The 15,288-nt window shown below is 35.5% G+C and overlaps 1 protein-coding gene across 3 annotated transcripts in view; it reads left to right on the forward strand.

Moving 5' to 3' along the window:
- The window catches only part of GAS2 (growth arrest specific 2), a 119,668-nt gene that overhangs the window by 18,555 nt on the left and 85,825 nt on the right, over positions 1–15,288 (forward strand). For all 3 annotated transcript variants that reach the window (XM_082660954.1, XM_082660956.1, XM_082660955.1), the window contains exon 3: positions 328–449. In XM_082660954.1, the coding sequence (XP_082517080.1) occupies positions 328–449 (122 nt within the window). The remainder of the gene's footprint in view (positions 1–327; positions 450–15,288) is intronic.

A 15,288-nucleotide genomic window follows, 5' to 3' on the forward strand; every position in this document is an offset into this window, starting at 1 on the left:
CACACTCTTAAAATTGCCAGTGGTGGTTGATTTTTGATATACTATGGCTCTATTTTATATTAAAGGGGAGCTATGGAGTTCTTGTGTTGAAAGACATATACACAACACAAAATACCAGTTTCGCTTTATGCTCTTGCCTTACAGGCCAAAGTAACTGAAAAACGTAAAATTCCAAAGAAACCATTCTTTCCAGTGATTTCCTATCTCAGATATGTAACTCAGCTAGAATTGGAATTTTGGTGATAAAAACTGCATATGTTGGCATGAATGTCACATTTGGGTTGGGGAATGATTGTGTTTTTATAATGCTTCTTTTTGTTATTTCAGGGAAGGAGATTACGGCAGAAACTTTTATGGAGAAATTGGATAATGGTGCCTTGCTCTGTCAACTTGTAGAAACTGTGCAGGAGAAATTCAAAGAGAGCATGGATGCTAACAAGCCCGCCAAGGTAAAAGATCCCAAGGCAAAATCAGTCGCTGTCAGATGGTGGATTGCATTTGTAGTCGCTTATGAATTGAGTTTGAGGATTTTGTTGTGAATGGATGCATTAAGTCCTCTCTTAACAATGAAACACAGAGGGTGCTTTTTAATTAGGTAACGTGTTGTTTGCACTCTAATTACATAAATTACATAATCCTTTCAATAAGTCTAATTAAATAGAAGGTTATGGAAGTTGATGGTATTAATACAAAACAAATGCTGTATATAAACTGGTTGAATCTGATCTATTGATTAAAATTTTAACAGAGAAATAACTTATGTCATCAGGCAACGAACAAAATCTGGCCAAGAAAGATTTACTGAATAGGTCTTTGTTTCCAGATAGATTAAGACTGAATACTGGAACAAAATATCTGGAGTGTGTAATATTTTGCTCTTTTTAAGTAAGTAGTATTAAGTATTAAGTACTTAAGTACTAAGTAACTTTGAACAAATTATTTTCTTTCTGACTGCTCATATTTCCTTTCTGCACATTGTTCTAATATTTTTCCTGGTTATTATAAACACATAATAAAAGTATGGTGTTTGATATTTTTTGAAAGGAACAAGGTAGATGACATTTTTCTTAATTTTATTTTTTTTTACTTTCCTTAATTTTAGACAGAAGAAAAAGAGGTAAGAAAAAATGAGGTTAAAATATTGTTAAAGACAGCTTAAAAGTAAAAGGAAAAGCTGTTAAACTTTCTGCAACTCTGGCAAAAAAAAAGTAAAACTTATTATTTATGTCAAATTTCTTTATGATTACTGAACTAAAATCTAAACAAAAGATAAAGCTCCCTGAAACAATGGGTTTCTTTTTATAGCGCTGTAGTTAGTTTGGGGATAATATTTTATATTGCTCTGTAAAGTATTACATAACATAAAAAGCCTCTTCATTTTTTTTTCCATCTTAAAAGCAGGACAGGAATAATGACGCAGACATAGAGAATGGACTTGAGGACACGGGGAGGGGGAAGGGTAAACTGGGACAAAGTGAGAGTGGCATGGACATATATACACTACCAAATGTAAAATAGATAGCCAGTGGGAAGCAGCCGCATAGCACAGGGAGATCAGCTCGGTGCTTTGTGACCACCTAAAGGGGTGGGATAGGGAGGGTGGAAGGGAGACACAAGAGGGAGGGGATATGGGGATATATGTATGCATATAGCTGATTCACTTTGTTATAAAGCAGAAACTAACACACCATTGTAAAGCAATTATACTCCAATAGAGATGTTTAAAAAATTTTTTTTAATTTAAAAATTTAAAAAATAAAAGAAGCTCTGTGAAAATGTTAATTAACTCATTGGCTCCCAAACCTTGCTGTGCAGAGGAATCACCTGAAGATCTTTAAAAACTATGAGGCCTGGCTCCTTTACCTGAACATTCTGATTTAATCCCCATGGAGAAGGACCTGGGGATTGGAATGTCTAAAAAGCTCTGCAGGTGAATCTGATGTGCAGCAAAGTTTGGGAACCATTGAGTTCATTTTTTGTTTTCCTGCATTTAGATGCAGACTAAATGATTTATGAACGATCACGCAGCTAGTAAGTGACAGAGCAAGAACTTGATGTAGACGTCCTCTTTCCAAGTCTAATGCTCTCTCACTTTGGTTCACTATGCATAGCTTAGACACGAAGAGATCGTTTATGAAAATGCAGACAATGTTAGGACTGTTAGGAAACTGATTTTTCTTCTGCTGTGTCCTCCATTGTAATGTAACTGGCTTTTACTTCAGTTCACTAATGAGAAAACATAATGCATAGTAGGAGGACAATTTGCATAGAAAATTCACTCTAAAATAATTAACAGAGGGAAAAAAAAGTGTTGTGCCCAGATTTTTGAAAGCATTATCTTAATAATGCTTGTATAGGTCCTGTAACCTCTATTTGTATTATTTATTGTTGAGGAAAGAGAGCTCATTGCCTCCATATTAAGATCTTGAATCCTTCCTGGTAACAAAGAATAAACAACTCTACTAAGGCACAGTTTTCTGATTTTGTTTATTTTGTCAACTTTTGCTTTTTAAAACAGAAGTTAAGATCCCTGAAGAGAATTATAAGACTGTCAAGTGTAAGACAGCCCACAAAGCACTAGTCTATTGCATAAAGGCTTTGATGTTGAACACATTTGGCTTGGGTTCTAGTTTTACTATCTATTGAGTGGATGTGTCTGAGCCTTAGTTTTCTTATCTTTAAAATAGGATTAATAATTATGCATCTATGCCTGCCAAAGAGCATTACACAAAAAAGACTATTGGTAAATATTACCTCTCATGCATTTGAGTTAAGAGACCCTGATGAGAATTTTAGATTAACTAGAGGAAACTAGAAGAAAAAAATAAGTACCTTGTAAAAGTTTATAGTTAACGTGATAGCTACTATATGCAAATATATGTATTGATACATTTGCCTCAGATCTCCATAGTAATATGTAATATTGAGGATAGGTATGAGTCAGGAGTTTGCTAGCTGTTTCCTTTGAAACATTTATTTCAAATTATATTAGTTTTATAATAAAACTGTAAAACATAAAAAGAAACAAAAGAAATTTTCCTTTCATTTATTGACCCTAAGCCATTTGTTTAATTGAATAAAAAACTCAAGTAATATTTTGACTATGATAAATGTTTTAGTATAAAAATTCAACCATCATTATTAAACAAGTGTAGGTTTTAAAAAATCCACTATGACCTAACTTTCAATGCTCAAAAAATCAAATTTACTCTGAGTTAGAAGTTGACACAATTACTCTTGACTAAATTGCCTTCTGTGTCCTTGGCAAAATTCATGTATTTCACAACTTACTTCCAGTGCAGCTTAAATCAAAATAGCATGTGCTTAACTTTATGAAAAATGCAAAGACAGCTAGTTTTTCTTTTTGCATTTTATGAGAAATTTTTCAAAAGATGAAAAGCCAAATGGCTAATATCTTCATGGCTATTATTGTTCATAAATATAATTTTCTCAAGAGTCATGGTCTTCAGTCCACCTTTGTCTATAAACAGAAATAGCTGTTATATGATATTCGACAATATTTTGTTATTATTAAATCTAAATTTAAACCAGAATAGATTTTCTAAGACCCACGTAGTTGAGTTTACATTGACTGTTTCCTTTAGGAAAAAAGGAGACTTTCAAATTGGAGGTTACAATATTAAGATCACAATATTGTTTGCTTATGTGTGTATGTAAGTAATTATTTTCCACCTGGACATTTTGAAATTTAGGGACAATAGTGGTGAAGATAGATGAGTTGGCCAATTACTTTGCTGAATTAGTAAAACTGTTATGTTTAGAAAGATGTTAAAACAATATTACTTAAAAAAAAAATCAACGGCAAACTTGATCTCATCTAAAGTCACGTTATAGGAAGTCCTTTGTAATTCTTTTCCAGCTGCTTAAATCTCATATTCTTGTTCTCATAGCAATATTTTTACTTTTCCTGATTGATAGTTAATTTGGGGATTTTACAGCTGTGTAAATACTTTAGAGCGAGTAAGTTATGTCTGGTATGTGTGAAGTATGTCTGTGTTAAGAGTGATTTAAACACTATTAATATTTACAAGTAAATTTAATAAATATGTTAGACAGTTTACATATTTAATATTTTATTTATAAATGCATGACTCATAGCCTATTCTGACTTGATAAAATACCCTGAATTAAAATAAATTATATCCTATGATTCTTTCTTTCCAAGCATCAATGGATCAATTTTAAAAATAGCCTCTCTATGATTTTAGCTTTAAGTAGTTAATCTTAGCCTGTGCACTTTCTCATTTTGCATGGAAGCAATGCAGAGATTTCACAGAGTTACGCCATAGTTGGGTTACAAGTATTTGAGACCAGGGTGCAGCAATTTAATGTGTAATTTGATTTTGATTACTTTATATGTACCATAATACAATCAATTTATTATAAATATAAATGTTAATATTCCCAGAGCTGAGGAACTTTAAAGGCAAAAATCTAAACTATTAATCTTTCCAATATCCTATTGGGATGAGAAAACCAAAACAAGTGATAAGTTCAAGGTTAGGTTTTATGCCTTTTGACCCTTAGTTACTTGGCGTCTCCAATCAAGACAAAATAATTGTTACATTGTTGTATGAACTTTCATATCCTGGTCTAGAGAGTTCACTTGCTATTGTATAATTACTCTGTTCTTTTTCCCAATCATGACTTGCTGATTTGTGTACACGATTTTCTGAACCACTGGGGCATCAACATGGTGCAAAATACTCAAAGGATTCAACCTCTTTTTTTCTCCTAACATTCCTGTTTGTCTCATTTATCTTAAGAGTCTCTGCCCCAGACATCAGAGTTTCCCTGGGTTCAGAGTTTCCTTTGACTTCAAAGAGCTCTGGGTGGTTAGATCAGGTTTGAAGTACATGAAGGGAAAAGAAAAAAAAAAAAGAAGTTCTGTTACTTAGTAGAATGCTACATTATGCTCTAAGGAAGGAACTGAACATTCACCATCTAAATGTAGAATCCAGCCCTTGTTTGTGGGAAAGAACATCCTAGTCAGATAGAAGGCCCATAGTATGTTTGCCCATCAAGAAAACCTAGTTCTCTGAGCTGTGAGATAGCAATACCTCAGGATGTTGTGCCATCCAGGAATTAAATAAGACATAAAGATCAGAGTTTTTCCCCTCAAAACTCAATAGCACATTCTGTTGAGAGAACGTCTTACCAAGATTAAATTCAGAGAAATCCAGAAATTTGTGTGTACTGCTGGTGTCTCTGACAGAACAAGTATGGTAGAAGTGGTAAAAGGTTTTTCTTGAAAAGAAAATCTCAGCTGTGATTAATCTACAGGTGTTTGTATCTAGCTGTGCAACTAAAATAATCGTATATTCCTTAAGAAATCCATGATTTTGAAATGCAAATGTATTGCCAAGATTAAACCAACAGAGTGAATCATGATGAGAGGGAGGGAATATAGGTGGAATGATATGGAAATAAATGATTTTTTTGATGGGTTATTTCTCGGCCTGGGATTGAGGAGAGATGAAAAAAATAGGAAAGTTAGTGATAAAGTCCAATTCCTAGGAATTAAAAGAAATTATAAATATCTTCAAGTTTTAAATATATTAAAATAAATTATTCCCCATTATAAAATTAAATTCTCTTGTCCCAACTTCTCTAGCTCAGAGACAATGAAATGTCTTGGTTAATGTTTTTATCATTGGCAGTTTCTTCTGTTCTATACCATATTACAGGGATATACCTAAATGGGGCTTAAACGCTATAGCAGTAAATGTTATAGAATAATAACATTTATAGAATAGCATACATAAAATGTAGAATGATATAAAAAGCTTCTTGACTTTTTTTTCACCCTTTGTCAGCTAGTCATAGGGGACTTGATATGGACTCTATGTGCAGGCTGAGAAAAAAAAGTAGTGTGAAAAGTGAGCAGGATAGGAAGTGAATGATGTGCTTGTGGAATTTACCTGGACCTTCAGGACTGATTGAACTAATTCCATATGTTACACTTCTACTCCATGATAGAGTGTCGCTGGGCACAACTAAAAATATGGTCAAGTTAATTATCTGGAGCTAAGTTCATTATAAACTGTTCAAGTTTCATGGTCATTAGTATCCCGAGACGGGGATTCAACCTCCATCAAACAACCATAGCAAGCTAGGAACACTTACAAGATGTCCTTTACAAAAAAGGCAATGTTCCTACATGGCCTCCACTACTGGCCCCAGAAACTTTACTTAGTTGGCAAAGCCCCCTTCCTGGATTCTCATAGAGTTTATCTTATACCCACTAGAATGCGTGTATTTTATGAACTTATCTAATTTCCCTACTATTCCTGTTCTTCAATATCAAATCAGCAAAATATCATGATATAGTAGAAGAGTTTGGTATTTTGTGGGATGTTGAAATCCCCATAGTCCCTGTAGGCTATGTCACAGAGCTGGAGCTTGAGATGCAGGATAGTAAGTGTTCTGTTATTTTTGTCAAGTGTATGTAAACTGCTTCTGGATTTTTCTATTTATTAGGATTAAGAAAATTGCATCTTCCATATCAGTAGATGCATGCCAAGTACCAGGATATTTGTTCATATACTTCAATGAAAAGACCACATCTGGAACAACTATGATTGAAACTGTTACTTCATTATAATTTCCCCACTGTTCTTTGCATCCCATCTGTCTTATATATGGCCTTGAATCAAATGGAGATATGATGGAAATTACTTTCTTTGCAATGTTCGAGTCATTGATAGTAGTGTGAATCTCTGATTTTTTCAAAATTGTGATATTTTATTTGGTCCTTCTGTCAAATATGAATTATTCCCTGTATCAGGTAATAAAAATTCTGACAGTTGCTGAGAATATCCATGCCAAATACACATTCTGGAAGGCACAATAGTCATAGTGTAATGTGGACTAAGGTCATATATCCATCTATCACCTGGTCCCCACAAGGCATTTCCCTTTCCCTAATGCATAGTAAACAATTGAGGTCTCTTTTATAAGAAGGAAGCTTTACAGTAAAGACTTGAGATCAGCACTCCTTTCATTCACTGGGCTCAGGGTCTACAAATTGGCGCTCATCTGTCAGAACACCTGTACCCTATTGTTATATTTAGTTGTTTTCTTGTCTTATTCTTTCTTTATTCCTTTACTAGACTCTAAGATCCTTGAGGACATGGTTTGTGTTCTATTCACATGTAAGTCCATCATAATAGCTGGCATATAGGTGCTCAGTTGACATGTTTTGGATGAATAAATAAATGAATGAGTGAATAAATGGACCAATGCAGACATTTACTTGTAGATCCAGATGTTGTTATGAAACGATTTTTAATCCTGAAGATTTTTATTCTTATCGACTTGAAAATTCCTCCCTCTGCTGGTTTTGCTTAGCTCAGAAGTCTTTGATGTGCAAAATCATATGGAACAAAGTTGACTTTTTAAGTAATGGAGAAAACGGATTAGAGAATTTTAGGGTGGTACAGGGCAAGAAAAAGGATCTGAGGACATTAAAAGTACTGACAAGAGACTGGCTGAAGCAATAGACCGTGGAGGTCTAAACTAGTTAGTAAATGAATGCTGGAGGAGGTTGGTCATTTAGGCAATTGTAGATGTTATTAGATAGTCACATGATACATTTATTTGAGTTCAGAGCATTATCTAAAGGTAAAAAAAAAATGATGATAGAAATGATCGTATTAATATCCAAATGTTTTATTTAGTTTCGGGATTACTTTTCAAGGCCTGTTTGTAATGTTTGCCACAGTTCCTGTAAAATAAGGATGAGATGAGTGATAACCAGTAGTTTTATGAATTTGCTCACCATTGAGAATTAGGAAGAAGAATAATTGTAGGGCCTTTCATGGAATAGGTTCTCAAGAGATAGTTCTGACCTGAAATGAGGTATTGTTACAGCAATTAAGGGTTGTGTTTTTCAATTACTGAAGGAGCCGTAAAGATGGAATCACCATGTTTCTTTCTTTTCTTTTTTTACATCTTTTTCCCAGTAACTGCCTCTTTTGCCTAATAAAATAGTTGGTGAGTGAAATGAGAATAGAAGAACTATTGTTTCTTCTCAGCCCCTAATTAGTCATCTACCAAAACACTATTTAACGACCAAGGTAAAAGTACAGTTTCTGTAAAACTGCAGGAGGGAATCAGAAAATTGCAGTGTTTAGGAACATGAGCAATAAATACTGCTATTAGCTTTCCAAAAAACGTGTTATTTTATTCACCAGTGGATAGCTCAAAAAGAAAATATAAAAGTCATTAAAGGGTAACAAGTTCATCATTTTATCAATCTTTAATAATATAGAATATTATGAACTACAAATATTTCATAATAATTGAGTCCTACTTGTACATGTCATTTTGACATTTGTTAGATGATTGATGAGTATATGCTAGGAGCAGGAGGTGATGTTATTTGCTCTGTATATTCATGTGCCTGCCTGTTGGTGGTGAGAATGGGTGTGACAAAGACACAGTCTACTCAAGGAGTTTACTCTCTATCAGGGAGAATAGATGTAGGTGGTAGTACATAGATGTTCAGATCAAGCATACAAAATGATTTGGAAGAAAGGAATTTTAAGCAGTCACAGATTAAAAAAGAGAAAGGCAATATTTTATTATGTGGCTAAATTTAGAATAGAACTTAAAACATATAGTAATATATACTGAAAAGTTTTCATACACATCGTTTTAAAAACATTATTTTGAGTATGTCTCATCTAATTCCTAGATCAAAGGTATACAAATTAAAAATAATACCTGCTTTGTAAAATAATGGCTGTACACACACTTGAATGCCCAGTGTGCACTTATATGGCCCTATTGCAATGGTTTTTAAGTGGATTTTAGTACATTCATTTGACCATGTCTAGTACCCATACATTATTACGTTGTTTAATCTTACTTTCTATTACTACAAAGTCAGAATCTAAATTATTCTCATTTGATTGTTCTCAATGAATCATAGAAGAATTGTCAATCTTCCTCTTATTGTATAATTCTTTTGGTCGGTGGTGGAGAAAGCCAGTGTCTAGAAAGGCAGGCTGAGGTTCTTTGGGAAAATTACTAAAAACAGTATAAAGTTTGTTCAATTATCTGTAGATGGAATTAGAAGTTCAACTACACTTTGGCTTTACATACTTATAATTATTTGGACAAGTGTATAGATCCTTGTATAGCCAAATGGAAAATAACCATGTGCAAAGCATAGAATTAACCTTTGTGACAAGCACTCATGTTTGAGTAAGGTTTTTACATAAAAGAAGCAAATGACAAGAATCAGAATTATTTCAGAATTTCCCTCAAATTGCAAGAGAGTAAAATAAATTTTATTACTATTATGTTTACCTTCTTTCTTACTTGTTGTAGACCAGTAACTGCTGACCTTTTTAACATGAGCAAAAGCAAGTCATTTTTTCCCCCAAGTTCTAATGTTCTTTTCACATTGGAGTTTGTTTCTGATGAGCTCTTTGTGCTAAGAGATGTGAGAGAGGGTATTTCTAGCCCTATTCTAATGTGCTGCTGAGAATCCCCAAAATCCAGAGTGAGGGGGGAGAAGGAGAAAGGCCAGGTGGCAGCATTTAATCTAGAAATATGAAAAGTTTCAGAGCCTACAAGTTTATGTGGACCTGCTGATAAAGGACTCTCCTTCAAAAGTGTTTTTGAAAACTGTTTCAAAAGTTCAAAGTGTAAGCTATTGTTTCGTAGTGTAAATGTTGGCTGCATTAAAGACATATGAGGGCTTCCCTGGTGGCGCAGTGGTTGAGAGTCTGCCTGCCGATGCAGGGGACACGGGTTCGTGCCCCGGTCCACGAAGATCCCACGTGCCGCGGAGCGGCTGGGCCCGTGAGCCATGGCCGCTGAGCCTGCGCGTCCGGAGCCTGTGCTCCGCAATGGGAGAGGCCACAACAGTGAGAGGCCCGCGTACCGCCAAAAAAAAAAAAAAAAAAAAAAAGACATATGAAACATAAGACTAAAAATAAAACATGTTGAATTGAAATTCCAGAAAACGTGAAAAAAATTAAAACAAATTTTGGATTAGAAGAAGGAGGCTCACACACACACACACACATACATTTTTCATCTACATGATTTCATAGCACCAGCAGAACATTGCCCCCTGAGCATAAAAGCAAACCTGATCAAATTTTTCCATGATGACATCATCTCTTCCCCTTACACGCTTACATACTGCATTTAACTGCATGCAGGCACATGGGCAAGACAAGATTGTAAAAGGAGTATAACTGGGGAAGTGTTTTCATGATATTTGATAGCACTAATTGTGGTCACTGCTGTTTCGAAGCTCTGTGGGTATAGAATATTATGTCAAGAAAAGTCACTCTCACCACATGGAAAATAGAAAATTAATCATTTTAAAATGAGCTGTTACTAAATGCTTTGGAGAAATTCTGGTCATTTAAACAAATCAATAATGATTATGCATGCCATTTCTTAATGAAGAACATCCACAGATTTTATAACAAGAGCCTTTTTTAAGGGACTGAAAATCAGGGGAAAAGAGTTTCTTTTTAATTTAAACATGTCTAGGGATTGCTTGGTGATTTAAAATATAAGTGCTCACCATATTGATGTGTGTGTGGTCCAAGGTATGTGGTACTGGTATATTACAGGCTAATGGCATAATGTTTTTTAGATGAGGTAATTGAGTTTACAGTATATAGAGCTTTTCAACTGTATCTTAAGCTTTTAGGGGCTGACTACATGAATACCTTCTATTGTTTCACTTAGCAGTTTGAAAATGCATTACATATCATGCATGAAGCTGTCTAGTATGTATTTGATGTTTATATTACTTTGCTAGTCATGTCTAATTTCACGCCAGTTTAGGCTGCTTGTCTAAAGAATGCCTTGCTAGCATCACTGCTCCAAATAAGAAATAATGTAGCAATTCATATGTACATTTACATATGTATAAATATACATGTATCAATTATATTATAAATTATTATAATTTATATTGTTATAATTATATTTATTTATTATGTTAATATTTAATAAGAGCAACAACACCACATTTTATTCTATTTGTCATACTTGCTATATCTAAGCATTGTTTAAAGATTGAAACATAAATGTCTGATCTTTTTTCTCAGACTAAATGAATACCATGTGATATGATAATAAAGCAACCATTTACTAAGTACTTACTCTAGGTCAGTAAGTAAGTTTTTTACATGGATTAAATCATCAGATAATTTAAAACTTAAGTCATGTCATGTCAACTCCTAGCTCAAAATTCTTCAATGGCACCTTGACTCACTTGCAGGAAAAGTCTGAAATCTTTCTAAGTCTATAAGCACTATGTGCTCTGTTCCCCAGCTATCCCCAGTCATATTTCCTATGACTTTCCCCTCACCCCACTTTGCTGCAGCCATACTAGCTTCTTTGCTGTTCTTTGAACCCAACAAGCAGGTTCCACCCACCACAGGGCCTTTGCACTTGCTTTTCTAGCTTCTTAGGGTAGTCGTTCCTCACATGCATGTATGACTTGTTCCTCACTCCCTTCACATCTCTGTTCAGATGTCATCCCTTGGCTGAGGCCATTCCTAACCACCCTATATAAAGTGTCATTTAAAGATGCTGTTCTAGATTTTTCAACAAATAGATATTTACTGAGTGATAACTGTGTTCAAGATGCTGATAACTAAAAAGAAGAAGATTAAAGCATTACTGTCACCTCTCAAAGGGCTTACAGTCTAGTTAAGAAAATAAAATATGAACATATAAAAATACAGATATCAATGGTAAGTGCTCAATAAATGATATATACCAATGGTTCTCAAACTTTTATCACCATAACATATATTACATTGATGACATTTTATAAATTATTCAATAAATATTTATTGGACACTTAAAATATGCAGGACAAGGTAACTCGTGGAGTAGCAGGGAAGGGAGAATAACTTTACGCTAATAATGAAGTCAACAGTGAATTACAGCTGTGTTATGACTAAGTATGGGAAAGTCTAAGTACATGAGTAAGTAAGAGGAAGACCTAACTTAGTCTTGTAGAAAGATTTTTCTATAATTAATTCTGAGGTAGGAATGGGCATTAGCCAGGTAGAGAGGGAACACTGAGTGTTTTAAATACAGAAAATAGCACCTATGAAAACCCTTAAATGTGGAGGTGCAGGATGACTTCGAGGAACTAAAGGAAAATGAGTGTCTGGATACTAGAATGTAATACTAGAGCATCAAGAGGTGAGACCAGCGCTAAGTTTTGTTGGATGTTGTCATCTATTTTTTTTTTTTTTTTTTTTTTTTTTTTGGGTACGCGGGCCTCCCACTGCTGTGGCCTCTCCCATTGCGGAGCACAGGCTCCGGACGCTCAGGCTCAGCGGCCATGGCCCACGGGCCCAGCCACTCTGCGGCATGTGGGATCTTCCTGGACCAGGGCACGAACCCATGTCCCCTGCATCGGCAGGCAGACTCTCAACCACTGCGCCACCAGGGAAGCCCTGTTGTCATCTATTTTAAGAACAATATTATACCATTGAACAGGAACATGATCAAGTCTTTTGGAAAGATAACATTAGCAGTGTGGAGAATGGATTAGGAAAGGTGAAAATGGAACTGAGGACCCACTTAGGAAGCTATTGTCCAGGTCAGGTGAGAAATTATGACAATTTAGCCTAGGATGGTAGCAGTAGTACTAGAAACAAGTTAGTGGTTTTGGGATATACACTTGGCAGGCTTGGCAGGATTTGGTGATGAATTAGATAGAATGGTTAGGGAGATTGGCCCAGGATTTTGTACATGAAGAAATGGGTAGATGATCGTGCTTTATTTTACAGCTGAAAAGGCAGGGGAAGAGTCAGACTGAGGAAAGATCATGGGTTCCTACATATTGTGCAATATACCCCCATGGGTGCCCAAGGGTTATGGGTGCTGTGGACTCCCTGTCACACCAATCCTTTCATTTCTGCTCAAGAAAAAATATAAGCAAATGAATAAGGGGCCAGGGGGGCTGCCTTAATTGCCATAAGTCCTTAAAAGGTTTTCAGTTTTAAACTGTTAGATCAATAGTTTTTTGTTTTTTTTTTTAATCACAAACATCTGGAGACTTAACTCTTAAGCAATTGAAACACATCATTGTACATGGACATCTACTGATATAGACAGTAGATTCTATAGGGGCTCAGAAAAAAAGTTAGTTTGTCGGAGTGCTTAGAGAAGTTTCCATGGAAGCACTAGAATTTGAATTGCCCAGACCTGGTGCAAATAGATGAACACGGAGAAAAAGCAAATACAATGTAAATTCGTGGTTAATGAACCAAATATTGAAGTTGGAAACATGTAAGGGTATTCTAGGGATGGTGAATAGACCAACTTGATTGATGTGAAGAGTATATGGGGAGAACTTTTTGTAGAGGGACAGATTAAGTTGATAGCTGTAAGGTTTAAGCATTTGAATCCTTGTTTGGTAGACAGTGAGCTGGAGACTGAAACCATTAAATTTAGAAAGATTAATATGATGATGATGTGCAGATTGTGTTAGAAAGATCTGAGGTTAAAGATAGGAAGAATACTTTGTGAAGTTTCTGCATTTGTTCATACATGAGATATTAAAGGATTTAAAGTAAGAGTGTCAATACTACGTTGAAAGGGGCAGGACATTTCAATACATATTTATTAGAAAATAACAGTGAGCTGGTTTGGTGACTTATTGGCCAAAGTAGGAAGAGGTGAGGAAAGAATAAAAGCTATACTATGCTTTTTGAAGTTTGAAAAACTACAATTATGAAGGTACAGAACTAAAAGAAGGAAGTTCTGTTTGTGGGAGAAATATAAGAACTTGATAGTTATCCCAGATGGCAAGGTATGAAAACGGAAATGAGGAATATTTTTGAGACTGCCAATGTGTTTCAGTGATCATTAAAATCCCCAACAGGTCATTGAAGCTGCAGGCTGAATTTTATATCATTTTTTTAAAACTTCTCTTTGTTTCAGTTTTCTAACAAACATATATTTATTCCTCATGAGCAAACAAAAGCTGGGTCTCACCCTGTAGCACAAGGGTCTCTTCTGAGCATCCTTAGTCATCAGGGAGCAGATGTGTAGGGGCAGGAAGCTACACTGTAATCACAGGGCAGGAAGCTACACTGTAATCACTGGGCAGGGGAGGGAGGGAAAGCCTTTATTTTGTGTAACTCAGCCATTGGAGAAATGGCTGCCGCTATCACAAGCTATGCATTTTATTCAATGTTTCCAGTGAGATTCATGTCTTGCTTGGAAAATGGATGTGTGTCTGCTTGTCATGAAAACTTACCAGCAGAAATCCTTATTCCTTTGCTACAGATGTACCAAAAATTGTCAAGTCTTTTCAGTTTAGGAGTTTCTTTAAATGTATAGTATTTTAGAAAAAAATCAATAAACAGTTGATCTTGTGAGAAAACAAAACAAAACAGAAAACCTTACTACATGTGAGGCATTATTTCAGGAACTGTTCATATAAACTCATACATCCCTCACAGCAACCCTATGATGTAGACACTAGTATTATTTCACAGGTGAAGTTGATTCACGTGCCTGAAGTCACATAACTAGTAAATCAAGGTCCAGGATTCAAACACAGGCAGTCTAGCTCCAAAGTTTGTGCTTGTAACCACTCCATTCTGCTGCTCCTCTCTGGACATAATATATGCCTTAGCTACACTCAGACTTGTATTTATCCAACAAATATTCCGTAAATACTGTTCAGTAGGTGCTGGGGATAAAATGGTGAACAAAACCAGACACTGTTCCATTCCTCATGGAACTAAACCGTCCTGAGGGAGATAGTTGCTAATCAGTTAATCTCACACAGGAACATGGCAGCAGGAGCCCTTGAACATTGTGGATTTTAAGCAATTATAAAGAAGTGTTGAGGGGTGGTGTTTGGGGGTAAGTGATCTGTCATCTGGGATTGGGAGGTATTTGGGCAAACAGCTATGGGAAGGGCAGAGAGGACAGTTCTCTGTAAGGGCTGTGCAGTGGGAGGGAGCATCGGGAGAATGCAGGAGTGGGAACAGAAGCTCCTGTGGCTACAGAAGATAGGGAAGGACCATGGTGCTAGGTCGGTAGGTAGGAACCAGGCTAATACAACCTGTGGAAGCCATATTATAAGGAGCTTTGTCTTTATCCTAAAAGCACTGGGAAGCTAAATTTGCCTTTCGGAAAGTCCACTGTGATTAGAGTGTGGAGTACGAAGATGAATGCACAGCATGATGAACAAAATTAGAGGATGGATAAAAACAAATTGGAATTAAATCACCATATAAATATAAAGCATGT

This window comes from Grampus griseus (genome assembly GCF_964374135.1).
Source record: "Grampus griseus genome assembly, chromosome: 8".
Lineage (NCBI taxonomy): Eukaryota > Metazoa > Chordata > Mammalia > Artiodactyla > Delphinidae > Grampus > Grampus griseus.